At 47.3% G+C, this 14,615-nt stretch overlaps 2 protein-coding genes across 6 annotated transcripts in view; both read left to right on the top strand.

The window, feature by feature from the left end:
• Nucleotides 1–14,615, top strand: part of ZBTB44 (zinc finger and BTB domain containing 44) — a 398,215-nt gene that overhangs the window by 146,226 nt on the left and 237,374 nt on the right. The window lies entirely within an intron of this gene.
• The window catches only part of APLP2 (amyloid beta precursor like protein 2), a 42,834-nt gene continuing 29,190 nt past the window's right edge, over nucleotides 972–14,615 (top strand). For all 5 annotated transcript variants that reach the window (XM_061368558.1, XM_061368557.1, XM_061368556.1 and 2 more), the window contains exon 1: nucleotides 972–1,129. In XM_061368558.1, coding sequence (XP_061224542.1) covers nucleotides 1,049–1,129 — 81 coding nt within the window. In that variant the 5' untranslated portion in view covers nucleotides 972–1,048. The remainder of the gene's footprint in view (nucleotides 1,130–14,615) is intronic.

The following is a 14,615-nucleotide window of genomic DNA, read 5'->3' as shown; positions in this document are numbered from 1 at the left end:
ATGTGGTGAAATTAAAATAGGGTGAAATGAAAGCAGTATTGGTGCCAAAATTGGGTTTAAAGCTTAAATGTGTCCTTAAATAGTGCTGTTTGCTGTGGCAGGGCATCTGCATGGGAAGGAACCAGAGGTAGAAGACGGGAAGGCAGTGATGATGATGATGGTTATGATGCTGTATCATAGAGATATGTGTCCATTTAACTACCATGTACAAAGAGCTTTGCTGCATTTACACAGGGTTGTGGTGCGTCTTGTGCTGCCTTTGTAGCACCCCATGGTTATTTGCCCTCTGTGTTGGTGACAGGATGAAGCAGTTGGTGATTATTATCCAACAGCTCTGTTTTAAGGAGAAAAAGGAATAAAAACTTAACCACGATATCATTGGTTTTCATTGCACACCAAGCAGGCCTTGGAGCTTGTGGGTAGCACAGGCATCAAGAAACTGGGCCTAGATGTAGAGATAGCTTTATTTTATAGGGGGGAAACTCACTGTTTATAGCAGAAAAGATGAGGAAATTGCCTTGTTTTCCTTTTATTACTACACCCCTCTCTTTGCAGTGGGGGGGGGAGAAGGAGGGAGGGTTTATAGCCTATAAGCCCCCATCTGGCCCATGGCCATAGGCCCCGTGCCCCTTTATACTCCCATATATAAGAAGTTGATGGCTGGTCTATGTTTATGGTCTATAACACTAACGGAGGGTGGAACTCCCGCCGGGCTTCTCCCTCTCATGCTCTCCACACTGGCCGCCATTTTCGGGCGGAGAAGACACTCACCCCCCCCGTGGGCGGGGCAACAGGCCCAGCGCCTCCTCCTATTGGCTGGTAGCGCGAAAAGGGGGCGTGCCTCCTACCCCCAGAAGTCCTCACCCACCTGGGCGAGCGGCGGCGCGGCGATTGGCTGAAGCGGGGAGGGGTTTGCGTGACATCACCCCTCTCCCTCCTCACCATTGGACGAGGCGGCGGGGAGGGCGGGGCCTCGTGAGGCGGCTCCCTCCGAGGGGGCTCCGCGGCCGCAGTAGCGCTTGGGCGGCGGCGGTGGCGGGTGGAGGCGATGGGGTCAACGTTGCGCTTCCCGTTCTTGCTCCTGCTGGGGCTGGCTGGCCCCGCGGCCACGCTCGCTGGGTACATCGAGGTGGGTACGGGCCGAGGGGGTCGGTGCCGCTGCCCGCTGAGGGAGCGGGCCCCTCCTGGGAGGCTGCCTGGGCGCCGGGTGTTGGCTGGCGGCGGAGGAGAGGCCGCGGTGGGACTTTATCGCCATCTTACCGGGTGTGGATGAGAGCCGGGCGGTGCGTTACCGGGCTCCGGTGGGCAGGAGGTGCGCTGAAGGGAGAGGGAGCTGGAGCGGCTTCTTCCTTCTCATAGGGTAGGCGGTGATGGGTCCGTGTCTTCAGGCAAAGCGCTTCCAGCCCGGATACCGCGGGCCTCGGGTCGGGATTAGGAGCTTCGTCCCGCTGGGATGCTCCGGGGTTGGGGCTTGCTTTGGGAAGTGACCTCTGCGTTGTTGGCACCGTGCAGGAGCGGTGAGCTTCGGATTGGTCTAGAAGCTTAGGAAGAGTATTAGAGGGCAGTTTGGGAGAGAAAAGCCTCGGTTAAACGGATCCGTTTGATTGCGTCCGCTTGGTAAATCCAGAATAAATCCTAGGGTTTGAGCCGTTTCCTTGTTTTTGTTTTTTTTTGGAGGGGCTGCTTCAGGAAAGGGTTAAGGGTTTGCAATGGATATGAAAATGGCTTAGATATCACAATATATATGCGTATATACACGCACATCTGTACCTGTGTATATCTATGGACATACTACGTTCATATCTCCACATTGAAGTAATTGGAGGGTGGGGATAGCCTAACTGTACCCCATACACATCTACACCAATATATGAATATGTATTCCATCTGTCTCTCTATGAATGGAGTTGGGGGGGGGGTATTCTAACTGTACCCCGGACACCCACATCACCACCAATACCCGTGTATATACATGAATATATATTACATTTGCCTCTCTATGAATGGAATCGGAGGGGGGGAAATCCCGACTTTACCCCTAAACCCCCAAAACTTTGTGTGATTTCTCGATCTCAACAGCAAAATGGGGATGAAAAGACCCCGATTGAAGACCTTCATACCATAACCTTCCTTTTCGAGTGAAACAGCAAAACAAAGGGCAAAGGACGTGCTGGGCTTCAAAGGTGGCACATCAGTAGGGTTTAGGAATCAGTGTGTGCTTGTTGGTTGGGGATACAACTGCGTTGTGTAGGTTCTGGGTTATTGGATGGATAAAGAACGGGCTAGTGGCTGTTGTGCATGGCTTGACTTGCTGGTTTGCAGTAAAATCAAGCAGGTTTGGTTAAGCAGAGCATCTGCCTCTCAAACCTGGAGCTGGGGGTAATGAATGAGTGGCTATGAGTGGGGCTCTCTAATAGCTTTGCATGTGTGTTGTGTGATACCAGTCAATGACTTCTGGACAGCTATGGAGAACAGTGTTCCCCTTCCCTGGGACCATCCCTGCTGTTCCGTTGCCATAAATCAATGGAACGTGGTGGTAATTGTCACTGGGAGAAGGGGCTGCGCTGAGGGTGTCAGATCCGGTTGCTTGGCTTTGCCTTGGTGGAAGGGGACTGCCCTGGCTGCCTTTGGGGTGGCCACGTTAAATCTGAGCTCTCTGCGCTCGTTTGGGAACTCCTCCAGCTGCAGGTCACTTCCTCTGTCATATCCGAGGCTAATTCCAGCCCTGTGCACATCCCTTTGGGAAGCCGCTGCTATGGACTACAGAATGCCAGCTGTAATTTCATCCCGAAGCCCGGTGTCCATCCGATGAAACAGATCCTGGGATTTGCCACTCACAGGATGGGCAGAGGGATTGGCTAAAGGAGCCCTCAGCACCCCAGGAGGGGCTGGCAACCCATGAGAAGGGGGGTGTTGATGGCAATGAAACCCTTATCCTGTGTTAGGGCTGGGTTTGCAGGCTGGTGTGGGGCAATGGTAGCGTCCCTCCTGCAGCACAGTGTGCATCCTCTCAAGACACGACAGCATCCACTGACACAAAATGTCACTGGAATTCCTCCTTTTGCTGCATCCTCTCCCGTTGCCATGTCTGTGGGGGACTGCAGCTCTCCGGGCTCTGTTGCTGCCAGGTTTCCTCATGGATGCGGAGCTTAGGGAGCGGAATGGTTGCTGGTTTGGGGTTTTATGCTGTGATGCTTACTGGATGCTGCCAGATAACAGGATGACAAATAGACAGGAGATTGCTTATTTATTATTTGTAGTAATAAAGGTGATGTTTGAAGATGGAGTTAAGGAAAACCCATAGCAGTGATTAGTTTAGTTGGATTGGCACGGTCCCGTTTAGGTGGATTTGCTTTCCTTGATGACCTCAGCCACCATTCCCTGTCCCTAGAGCACCCAATAATCCTCTTAGGGACCACGATTTGGGTTTCTGCCTTTCTTTGCCATCAAAAACACACATCTGGGAGTGGCAGATGTGTCTTCTCATTTGAATTACTGGTACCTGAACCTTTGTCCAGGGCGTTCCCAAGGGCTGGTGGCTGGGGACAGTCAGGCTCCCTTTCAGCTCATTGTGGTTGATGGCAGGTAACCTTTAACAGTGCCTTTTCTGGATGAATCCGAATAGAAGAGCTTGGGGGAATCACTGATGCACAGCTATTGGTGGTGTATTTGAGCAGTGTGTGTCTTGGGGTTGTGCTGGATTTGGTGCCTGCTGCCACAGTGACGTTGATGCCAACTGGGAAAAGAGGAGGAATTGGATGTGTATCCCAGTGATAAGCTATCTGTGTGGTGCCCTCAAGGCCTTTAAAGATGCAAAGTTTCTTCTTTATCACTTGACCTTTTAGTCTAATCAGACCAGAGGCAATGCAGACTCGGTATTGCTTCTCTTTAATCAGGTTTGCTTCCAATGGCTGTGTCCAAAGCTCTCTCAGTGCTTACTTGTCTGTTCCAAACCACCAGGATTTGGGGTGAGATTCCCCCCCCCCAGCAATGTGTTTTGCAGCAGAAGGATGTGTTTTGTGTTATCCTTTCTGCGTGCTTCAGTTTGCACCGATAGAAATGAGCCTTGTGCCATTTCTGCAGCCCTTGGGGACTTGTAATTGCCTGCTGCATTGAACAAAGAACTCCACCTAGGGGAAATTTCCACTCCTCTGTTGAAGTCCCGAGGAGAAACAGTAAAATTCCAGCCTGGAGCCTGTGGCCTTTGATTTCCCTCACACTTCCCACTAACTGGTAGGGAATTGAATTTCCTATGAAAGGGGTGCCTCGACAAAAGCATCTCTGAAGCAGAGCTGCGTGCGAGGGGATAAAGCCCATCAGATGGACATCAGCTATTGCAGAGGCTCTGGAATTCCTGCTGCGTTGTGGAATGCCGTGGCAAGGTAAGCCCTGCTCTTTGGAGAAGGCCTTCAGCTCCTCTTGTTTCACATGTGGAATATTTATGGTCTCTCTCTCAAACGGGTTTTGGGCATTAATGTCTCTACCGATGGGTTTTGTTGTTAATGTGTTTGTTGTGTCTCCTGAGAGCTGCTCAAACCTATTGTGTAGGTGGCTTTTGCTGGGTGTGAGCTTTATGATCATCACATACAGCTACGCCTTCAGCCCCTTACAGTGCAAAGGAAGGATGAATGCAGTGTCAGTGCTCTGTACACCATTTAAGCTTCTCCTTAGGTGATGCTTGTAAAAATGATACCTGTTTTTTACTCCTTATGTGTCTTCTTGGAGGCATTTGGACCTTAATAGAAGTCTATAGAAGTTATTCTGACTGTAGCATCTGCTTCTGCGTGTGTACTTAAACCATAACCTTGGTCTTCAGTTGGAAATAGAGGAGAAATGCACTATCTTGGGGGAGCAGTTGGACTTGATGATCTTGAAGGTCTTTTCCAACCTAGTTGATTCTATCTGCCATTATCTGCCCTTTCTACTCCCCATAGCTCTTTGCAGGCAAGTGGTTTATCCTACCACAGCTTTTATCTTCCTGTTTGTCTTAAATAGAGTCTTTGGGGCACTTTGTATTCATTTTGTTATGTGCATTCCAGTATTGCTGTTTTTCAGCTTTGTTGCTGCGCTAAGGGGTGTGGAGAGAGGGAACAGATTGACAGCATGGCACAAAGCCTCAAAGGAACTGTATAGGTGCATGTATTTATTGTTTGATTACTACTAAGTTATAAAGCAGCAAAAATGAAGATGTGAGTGAAGTAAATGGGCAGGTTTCTCTTTATTGTGGCCTGACCAAGTGGCATACTTGTTTTTCTTTGATTCAGGAGGTCTGGTGGCTCCTCACTGGATGCAACAGGCTAAAGGGTAACTTCAGCTAAAACAGGGCAAGTTGTGCTTCAGGTTGCGTGCTGTAGGGGAAAGAAACGAGTGAATTCCTGAGAGACCAAGCACAAGGAAATGTGCGTTTCAGAAGGGAGAGTTTGGCTGGGTTTAGAGGAATTTCTAACCATTAGGTTTGCAGATTCACTTCCTTCACCCCATCTTCCAGTGCCTAAAGGGATGCAGGAAACCTGGAGAGGGGCTTTGGACAAGGGATGCAGGGACAGGGCAAGGAGAATGGCTTGAACCTGCCCGAGGGGAGACTGAGCTGAGCTCTTAGGCAGAAGCTCTTCCCTGTGAGGGTGCTGAGGCGCTGGCACAGGGTGCCCAGAGAAGCTGTGGCTGCCCCATCCCTGGCAGTGCTCAAGGCCAGGTTGGATGTGGCTTGGAGCAAGCTGCTCCAGTGGAAGGTGTCCCTGCCCTTGGAACTGAGTGAGCTTTAGGATCCCTTCCACCGGTTGTGATTCTATGTTTAAAACACACAATTGCACCTCTCTGTGTGCTTGTCCCAAGTTCCAGCTTGGGCTGAACGATGAGAATCCTCATGTTCTGCAGACAGTGTTAAAGGCATCCTTCTGGCAGCAAACCAGCCTGCTTGGCTTTATGTAATCAGGGACCCACCTGACCAGAAATGCATGTGGCTAAGCTGCTTACCAGCGCTTGGGTTTGATGTCTTACACTGGGTATTTTGTGTACAGCCAGAGGGAGAGAGAATAAACTCTTTACTTTTGAAAGATAGGCCCTTGTATGTATTAAATTTAGTTCTAATGTTTGGTTGTGTTTCGTGCTGTCAGCTGCAATCATGTTCTTGTACGAGTTCATCCATGGCAGCCCTTCCTTTTGGGTTATATCTGTAGTGCCAGTCACTCTTAACTAGTGTGAGGAGTCAGAATTGCTGCTCTTGGTGGCACTGCATAGCATCCCAGCCTGGTTAGGGCTGCAAAGGACCTTAAAGCTCACCCACTTCCAACCCACTGCAGTAGCACTGGGCTAAGCCTTAGCTCTTAAGCCTGCTGAACAGTGGCAATACAGAGTTTAAATTCATCTTCTTTGTAGGCTTCTTCTTGGGGGTTTCCTCTTCTGAACCTTGAAGATTCCCACCAGTTATTCCAACTGTTAGGATTTTGCCCTGCTCAGCAGTGTGGTGGGTTGCTGTGGCTGCCTCCAGTTGATGGAGCTGGGCCTAACATTGGTATCCTGTGCAGCCAGCTTTAAAGAAGCTTACAGAAGAGGTGCAATCAACAACTCCTTGGTGCCTTTTGGGACTGGAAAGCATCATGAAATGATGACTTTGAGCCTGAGTTTTGCAAGTCACCAAATAGGAAGGGCTTAGAAATGGCCAACACAATTGAACTGCATCCTGAAGAGAAACCTAGAGAAGGTGGGAGCTGACTGCTCCTTCCCAGCTGTGTCACTAAAGCTTCCTGTGTCTTGGCTCCAGGTAAGGCACCGAGCCATCAGTAGTGTTATGGCTCTCCTCTTGGCAATGTGACTCCAACCTGGTACCATACAGAGGTGTAGCGTGGATGCTAAGCGTGCTTCAGCACTCGGATGCCAGGCTTAGGCTCGGGGACAGGGATGCATTTAGGTGACTGCATGAAGTAGTTTAACAAAGTTACAGCAGTCAAAAGTGTCTTTTGGTGCAGGTGGGGCGGACACAAGCACACAGTGATGTCTGGGGCTCCTGACTGTAACAGCAGGTTGATAGCAAAGTTTCCATTCAAGAAGGATCATTTTACTGATCACTTTTAAATAGAAGTAGTGTGTAACCTCGAACGTTCCCTTATTTAGGTCCTTTCTCCCCCCTCCAACAAACACTTGCTGCTTAGGTTCTGTTTTCAGATGTCTGATACGTTCTGAGGTGTCGTCAGTGTTTTGGGGGTTTAAATTCCTGCATTAGGGTTTCATTCTTCTGTTAACTCTGTGCAAGAGGAGCTTGCATTTTCTCACACAGATGCTGTGCTTGCCTTCTTTAATCTGCCACCTCAAAGCACTGAAGCAGTCAGCGAGGAGACCTCAGAAATGGTCTCTTGATGATGCTCTAGCAGAGATGAAACAGCCTTGGTGAAGTACTGGGTATTTTCCAGGAGTTGCCCTCTGCTAACTGCAATACTGAAATCAAAAGCCAAACATTTGCATTTCTGTTTCATCTTTGGGCTGTTCTTTAAAGGCCCTTCTGTTATTTTTAGCTCCAGCTCCTGTTGAAAGCGTTGTCCCTCTTCTTTGGGGTTTTGGCTTGGTGAATCCCACTGGTTCTGATGCTGTGGTGTGAAGTGACAGGAACAGAAAGCAAAGTCTTGCCGTTGCCATCTGTCACAATGAACATGATGCACTCCTGTTTCAAGCGGATTTGGATTGCATATTCACAGCAGAAGCTGGTCTCTGCTTAGACCCATGGTAACTTCCAACATAAAGCTTTTAAGCACCACGTTCTCTATGTGGTTTTGGGCTTGGCATGAGACATTGCCAGGTCTAAGTCAAGTCATAGGGCGTTTTATCGCTGTTTAATCTTTTCCCATTCATACTGGGACTAGTAACTTGCCAAAAACGATGCTCCATGAACTATAATTCACTAATCCCAAACACCAGTTGACTCTCTAGGCTGGTAGTGGCACAGTAATTGTGCCTCAAGTAGAGACGGGCTTTAATCTGCTGAGTGTTGCTCTCTAAAGATGAAATGCAGCATGTGGGTTCAGGCCTGTGCTCTGAGTTCCCAGCGACTGTATCAGCAGTTGAACGTGAGTCTGGCTCTGCATAATTTATCAAAGCTCTTGCTGAAGAAATTGGATTTGATGTCTGCAGTGTTTCACACATACGTGTTCAGAAACCCTAAAGAAGGGAGCAGTGGATCCAGGCAACGTGTTGAGGCGCCTGGTCAGAGCTGAGTGCTCAAGGGTAGGGTATGGCAGTGCTCATGTCTGTGCTTTGATGCTGCTGCGTGTCCAGTTATTACTCTTGAATGGAGCATCATCCATCCCTGGAGACATCCAAGGCCAGGCTGGATGTGGTTCTGAGCATCCTGATGTCCTCATTGCAGCGGGTTAGATGACCTGTGAAGGTCCCTTCCAACCCAGACTTATTCTGTGATGCTCACAGCTCCCATTTGGACTGTTGGGATAAGATTAAGCTCCTCTAAGTAGTTTGAGTTGCAGGGTTTGAAATAACTGCTTCGTTTCCACAGTCTTAAAGTAGAGTCTCAAAGCCTCAAGCATTTTTTCCTTGATGGTCATCCAAGAAAGTTGGGATTTTGGGTTGGCAACGTGTTGGTGTATTAGAGCTCAGCCTTTGGACACGGCGCTGAGGACTTAGGCAAGAACCAGACCCCAGAAGAGGCCGAGTGTGTGGGTCGTGGACTGAAGTTGGGGTGTTCCTATGGATGTGTGGAGCCTGGCACAGAGCATCGTGTCACAGCAAGAGAGACCCGCTGAAGGCTTGGGGAAGAAGTGTTCCTGCCCCGGTTGCTCCTGATAAATGCTGTCTTGTTCAAATGGCATCAAGAGTTGCTCTGCAACAAAGCTGCTCAGGATGTGGAGATTCTGTTTAGGGCAGCAGCCGCCTGCTCGGAAGCAATTCACCACTAACAAAGGCAGGAGATGAATGGCCTGACAGAGCTCAGCCTTGATGCAATGGAGTCTTTGCACTGCTGTATCCCAGCCTTGGCCAGAGCTTGCTTCATGGTTTGAATCACAGCTTGTGATTTGCTTGGACCTCCCTCACCTTCTGTGTTTGTTGGGCTTCTCGCTGTGTGCGTGTACAGATCTGCTTGGGTTGGTGAATGAGAACTTTGGCTAATGGCACTGAAAGCTGTCATCACCTGGGTTTGAGTCCCCAGTGCTGCGTTCTGTGCAGAGGGTTTAGGTAGGAATGAATCCATCCTTTGAAATGCATCTCGCTTTAGGATGCCTTCGTTTCTCAGGTTAAGAGACAAAGTCCTTTTGCCTTCTCTCCCTCTCCACCAGGTCCTTCCCTCAGCAGTGTGGCCCTAAGGAAGACTAACAAGAGCTGGATTCCTAACATCAGGATGGCAGGAAGTCTTTCCCCATTTGCTTCCGTGTAAATGCCACAATACAGGCAAAAGGCATGTTGAAGTAGAGGTTGAAATTCCGAGGTTTGGATGGAGCTACAACATGTGAGCAACTCCATGGAGCAAGATTTCCATGTGAATTGGTGTGATGAAGAGAATACTTCTCACAGTATATACCTGTATGGGAGGCTTTCCATGGGGCCTGACAGCATGTTAATACCCTCTGTCGTTGCAGGGCACTGACTAGAATGCATCATTGGCATCCTGTTGTAATAGGTGCTGCTCTAGTTCAAGACCATTCCTGTTCTGAAATGACCACTGTCAAACTTCTTAGTTCTGTGCAAACTGGTTGCTCCAGAGCAGAATGCTATCAAGATACCCACAAAACTGCAGGCTTTATCTCCAGTGTAGAAGAGAAGTGCTTTTGAAGGCTCTAAATAGCCTTTTTCTTCAGGAGAGAAGCAAAGATGACTTCACTTCAGTGCTCTCCTGGGTTTCAGTTTGGCTTTTGGGGGTTCCCGTTGCTCTATTGCAGTATTTTGGCCAAAAGTTAGCTTTTCTCATACTGTTCTGCTCTTTTATTTAACAGCGTGTGATGATTAAACCTGCCTGTAAGCTGCTTCTCGTGCCCTAATAGGGAGCTGGTAGGTTTTTACTCTTTATAACAGCTAGCTTTAAATACTGCAGATCAAGTAAAGCAGAGATTTTGGTTTTATAAGGATTTGCCTTGGAATATCTCTTGATACACGTCTCCAAGCAGCTCCCATTGAACGGTACACATCTACATCACGTCGAGGATGACGTTCTTCAGTGATGAAGAGGATTAAAATAGCCATTAAGCTGCAAAATAACACCACATGTCATGTAAAGCACAAAATAAAGATACAGATTGCACATGCTGCGCTGGTCCAGTCTGTTGGAATGCATCAGAATGTGAACATCATCAACTCGAGCCAAGTTTGAGATGCTCATATTGCAGAGAGCTGAAACTGGAACTTAGTTTGCATATGAAACACTCATCCTGCTGTCTGCAGACACACTTTCTTGCTCTCATTTTCTCTCCTATGTAATTGGTCCCCTCTGCAACACCTTGGGTCCTGAGTCCTTCAAATCATATGCTTAGCAGTCTTTGTTAGTGAGAAATACCTTTGGGAATAGTGGCCTCAAAGCAGAGCTCTGTCCTTATTATTCCCACCTCTCTTGGCTAATACATCCCTTTTATTGATAGGGATGATGATATAGGCAGGCTCTAATGGAATAGGTAGGCCTTTTGTCTTTGCCATGCCAACCTTGACATACATCAGTTCATTTTGTGCCTGTTTCCTAACCCGTTTTCCTCCTCAGTCTGATAGAAGAAGTCTGAAGAGTCCTCTAAATGCTTCTGTCTTCGTAGCACAGATTCACCTAGTATGGGTGTCACTGTTGTCCAGGCTAGCTGGGCATTGTGCAGGGACAGGCAGCCTCCAAGAGAATTCAGGTTTAGTCTGTTCAGGAGCTCAGTTGGGCTCTAAATGGTTGTTTTTCTTCTAAGATGTCCCAAATAAGGATATGAAACTGAGATATAGTTTCTGTCTCATGCTATTGCATCATCAAGCTCTGATTTCAACATGGCCTTCTCGGGTACTGATGTGTTATGTGTGAGGTGGCCCTGCCCACGGCAGGGGTGTTGGAACTAGATGATCTGATTTTCCTTTCCAACCCTAACTATTCTATGATGTCAAACGTGTATATATTCCATAGGGCTTATCCACAGCAGTGACTTACCACATTCCAGTGAGGTTACTATTGAATGCTTGCAGCCAAGATGCCTCCATAGCCATGTTTAGAGTTAAAAACCACCTTAACGGGCCATGGCTGAAGTGAATCAGTGAAAATAAAACCCCAGCTCCCCAGGGTTAGAACTTCATGGCAACATTTTCATCCTCTGACTTAGAGAAAGCTCTAATGAAACTACTCAGCCTATGGCTAGGAAAATGGTGAGCATCCTTTTGCATCAATGCGCAGATCGATCTGTGCTCCAAGCGCGGTCCTAGGGATGGGATTTGCATGTGAAGGCAGTGTTTCCATTGCTGTCCCTATCTGCTTGGAGGGCCAAGGAAGGTAAAACTTCTTCTGTGTCTTTCTCACTCAAGTGTGTATCACGAATCATAGAATAGTTAGGGTTGGAAAGGACCTTAAGATTACGCAGGACAAGAGCATCAGAACAAGCAAAAGAGCTTCTCTAGGTACCAGTACCTTCTCTAAGTACCAGTAATTGCTGTCTTCTGCCCAATAGCCTTTTCCAAACAGGAAAACAAGGAGTTGGTTGGAATCCTTGTGTTCAAAAGAGCACATCTTGAAGTATTTCTTTACTGGAGAATATGAAAAGGAATTTAGGCAAAAAAGCCAGTTCTGCTGCTGTGATGGACAGCCTGGACAAAGGGTTTGCAATAAAAGAGATGGAATAGTAATACCTTTCAGAGACCTTGAAGAGGATTTAAGGTGATGGAAGTTCTCAGTGTGTGCTGCCTGTTTAAGGCGCAGTGAAGGGGTGAGGTGCAGAGAACTGACCATCATGTGTATCCAGCTGCAGTATAGTACTTTTTCCATCAGCTAAGTAGACAGAAGAGAAGCAAGCAGTGTTTTCTCCATCCCTCCCTTGGTAATTCCTGGCAAATGCTAAAGGTAACCTCAGGAAAACAGGGATCAGTGTACACAGAGTTCCTGCTCACAAGCTGGAATCTCTTTTTATCCAAGGTAAAATTCAGCTCTCCCATTTTGTTGTATTTCCATGCAATGCTGCAAGTGTGATAGAGGTGGAGGAGCTATAAAGCTCAGGTGTGTTTGTGCATCCTACACCACCAGTTAAATGTAGGGCAGTGTGAACTGTTTGGGGTTCTGGGCTGGATTCTGTTGAACTGGGATCTCAAACTTACTCAGCTTTATCTGTGCTATAAATGACCCCTTAATTTTGTAATAGCATTAAGCAGCTCTTTTAAGTAGAGATGTGTTGCTTCCCTTAAAGGGACTGTTTAATACAGCCATTAGAGGTTCTGCGTGCTATGCTAGGATGCTGTGATGATTAAACCCTGGCTGATAAATTAATGCTTCAGAAAGAAAATGCTACTAAATTAGTCAGGATTGCTTTTAAAGGGTAAGAAATGGAAATCCATTAAGCCATTACTGAGCTCCTTTACTTTCAGTGACCCTGCTGCTGACAGAACTTTAGGGGGACTTCAGAAAGCTCTTTGTTATTTGACTTGTGGTGTGTCAGACTGCTCAATCTAGGTGCTGGCAATCCAGGGAATAGATGGAAGTCCATCATTTACCCTCTGCTTTTTGGAAGGAGGAAGGAAGTTGGGAGATTTGAGCCCAAATTCTGCTCATAATACAAGGATGCTTTTGAGAGCTGTTCACTGATGGGGGACAAGCTTAAAACTAAGCTTTTGCCGTCGGACTTTTGGAAGCTTGCTCTGAGCCATCCTCCTGCACTTGAGCCTCTTTGCTGCTCACAAAAGGTAGTGCTTGTCAGGCTTTAACCTGCTCCTGTGTGCTTGCTCCTTCTCCTCCAGGTTGCCAGCATCAGTGGCAGGAAACCGGCAGCCTTTCATTGGCTTTACTGCTCTTTACTGGGATCAAGAATAGCTGCAGGCTGGGGAATGAAAGGCTGGTTTTGGGTGAGAATCTGAGGTGGTTTTGCTAAGTTAAATCTCTTGCATTTCTCTTGGAGCCAGTGAGGACTGAAAACTGAAACTTCCTGGGGTGATGTTTGGGTCAAAGTTTTCTGTTTTGGGTAAAAGAACATCCTTTGCTATAGCTGAATGAACTAGTAGGAATCTGGGAACAGCAGGTACAGTAACTGCGGTAACCTGTGCTTTTGCCAGGAGCTTAAAAGATGTGAGTATAAGCGTGGTTACATTTATATTTACAGCATCCATTTGGATGCTGAAAACAGCAAAGCTCATCCATGGTTTTTTGGTAACTTGTTCATTTTGATCTGGATCAGCATTCACTTGGCATCAGATTGATGAGTGGATCAAATAGATGAGTGGGGACTTTGCTGTGTTCAGAAGATGGTCATCAGCATGGTTTGGAAAGGCGAGACCTAAAAACCTCATGGATTCCTCTTCCCCATTTGAAGTTTGAGCTGGGCTCTTTGGACAGCAGAATTACCATAAATTTGGGTGTGGGGTGGTTTTTCTTTCCCAGAAGATGATGAATTTTGGGCTGGAAAGCGATCAGCATGACCCGCAGGGCTTCATTACAGCGATGCACAGTGACTTATTCCTGTGTGCATGTGTTACCCAACTGCAGGACTTGAAGGTATGAAATGGGTGTTTTCCCATGTTCCAAACCAACTGCAGTCTGCACAGAAACCAATCTGTGATCCCGAACAACAGCTATAAAGGGAGGGATACTTGAGCTGGAAACCAAACCCAAACTGCATTGCAAACTGCATTCCCTCGTGTTATCTTTCCTTTATCTTGCATTTTTCCCCCCCAGGCATTTTTCCTTGCCACTCCAAATTCCTGGTGCTCTGTTAAGATACACCCTGCAGTTTCCTGCTTGCTTTTGGGATACTTGTGTATTAGGGAAAAACACAGTCTTAATGTGATTCAATGTGTGGTTAGGCTGAGTTTCTACATTGCAGGCTTCCTTGTGATGCTCCCACTGAGATAAAACCAATATGCATGCTGCTTTGAGGGCAGGGGTTTGGTTTGTTCCCCCCTGGCATGCTAAATCACTTGGATTCAGTAGTAATAAGTTACTCTCCTGGTCTCCTTTCTGCCACCTTTTCCCACTAGGAAAGCTAGTGGACAACTTGTGTGTGTGAGTTGGGATGAGTTTTAGTCCAGAAGTTATTTTTGCTTCGTGCAAATTGTTTGGAAGTGATGGGAGATGTTGGAAATGTACTTTCTTGTGTGTTATGGAATCTCTGTATCCTGGTAACCACAGCGATTCTATTCCCTGGGTCTTAATGTAGCTAAAGAGCATTAAGATAGAAAGGAGTTGTATTAAACCATGGGGAGAAGTTACAAAACAGGGTTGTATCTCAGTACTCCCCCATATGCGTGCCGTTGTCAGTGAAGCCTTTCTGGTGTGAACAGTGATGGTTCATATTAACAGCTCAATAATGAAGCTGAAATCCGAAAGGAGAGCCAGATGCTTTTCCTAAGCGGAGTCGAGGTGGTTTGGATGCCCAAGTAATTCCAGTGGGAAAGCAGTAATTAGTCTTGCTGTGCACAACAGAATGATGGCACAGATTGGAGCGATGTGGAGTTGAGGATTAAAC

Source organism: Neopsephotus bourkii, unplaced genomic scaffold (genome assembly GCF_033783945.1).
Source record: "Neopsephotus bourkii isolate Nb327-2 ecotype Australia unplaced genomic scaffold, CSIRO-AGI_Nbou_v1 NB_1433, whole genome shotgun sequence".
Lineage (NCBI taxonomy): Eukaryota > Metazoa > Chordata > Aves > Psittaciformes > Psittacidae > Neopsephotus > Neopsephotus bourkii.
This window is presented reverse-complemented; position numbering and strand designations above follow the sequence as displayed.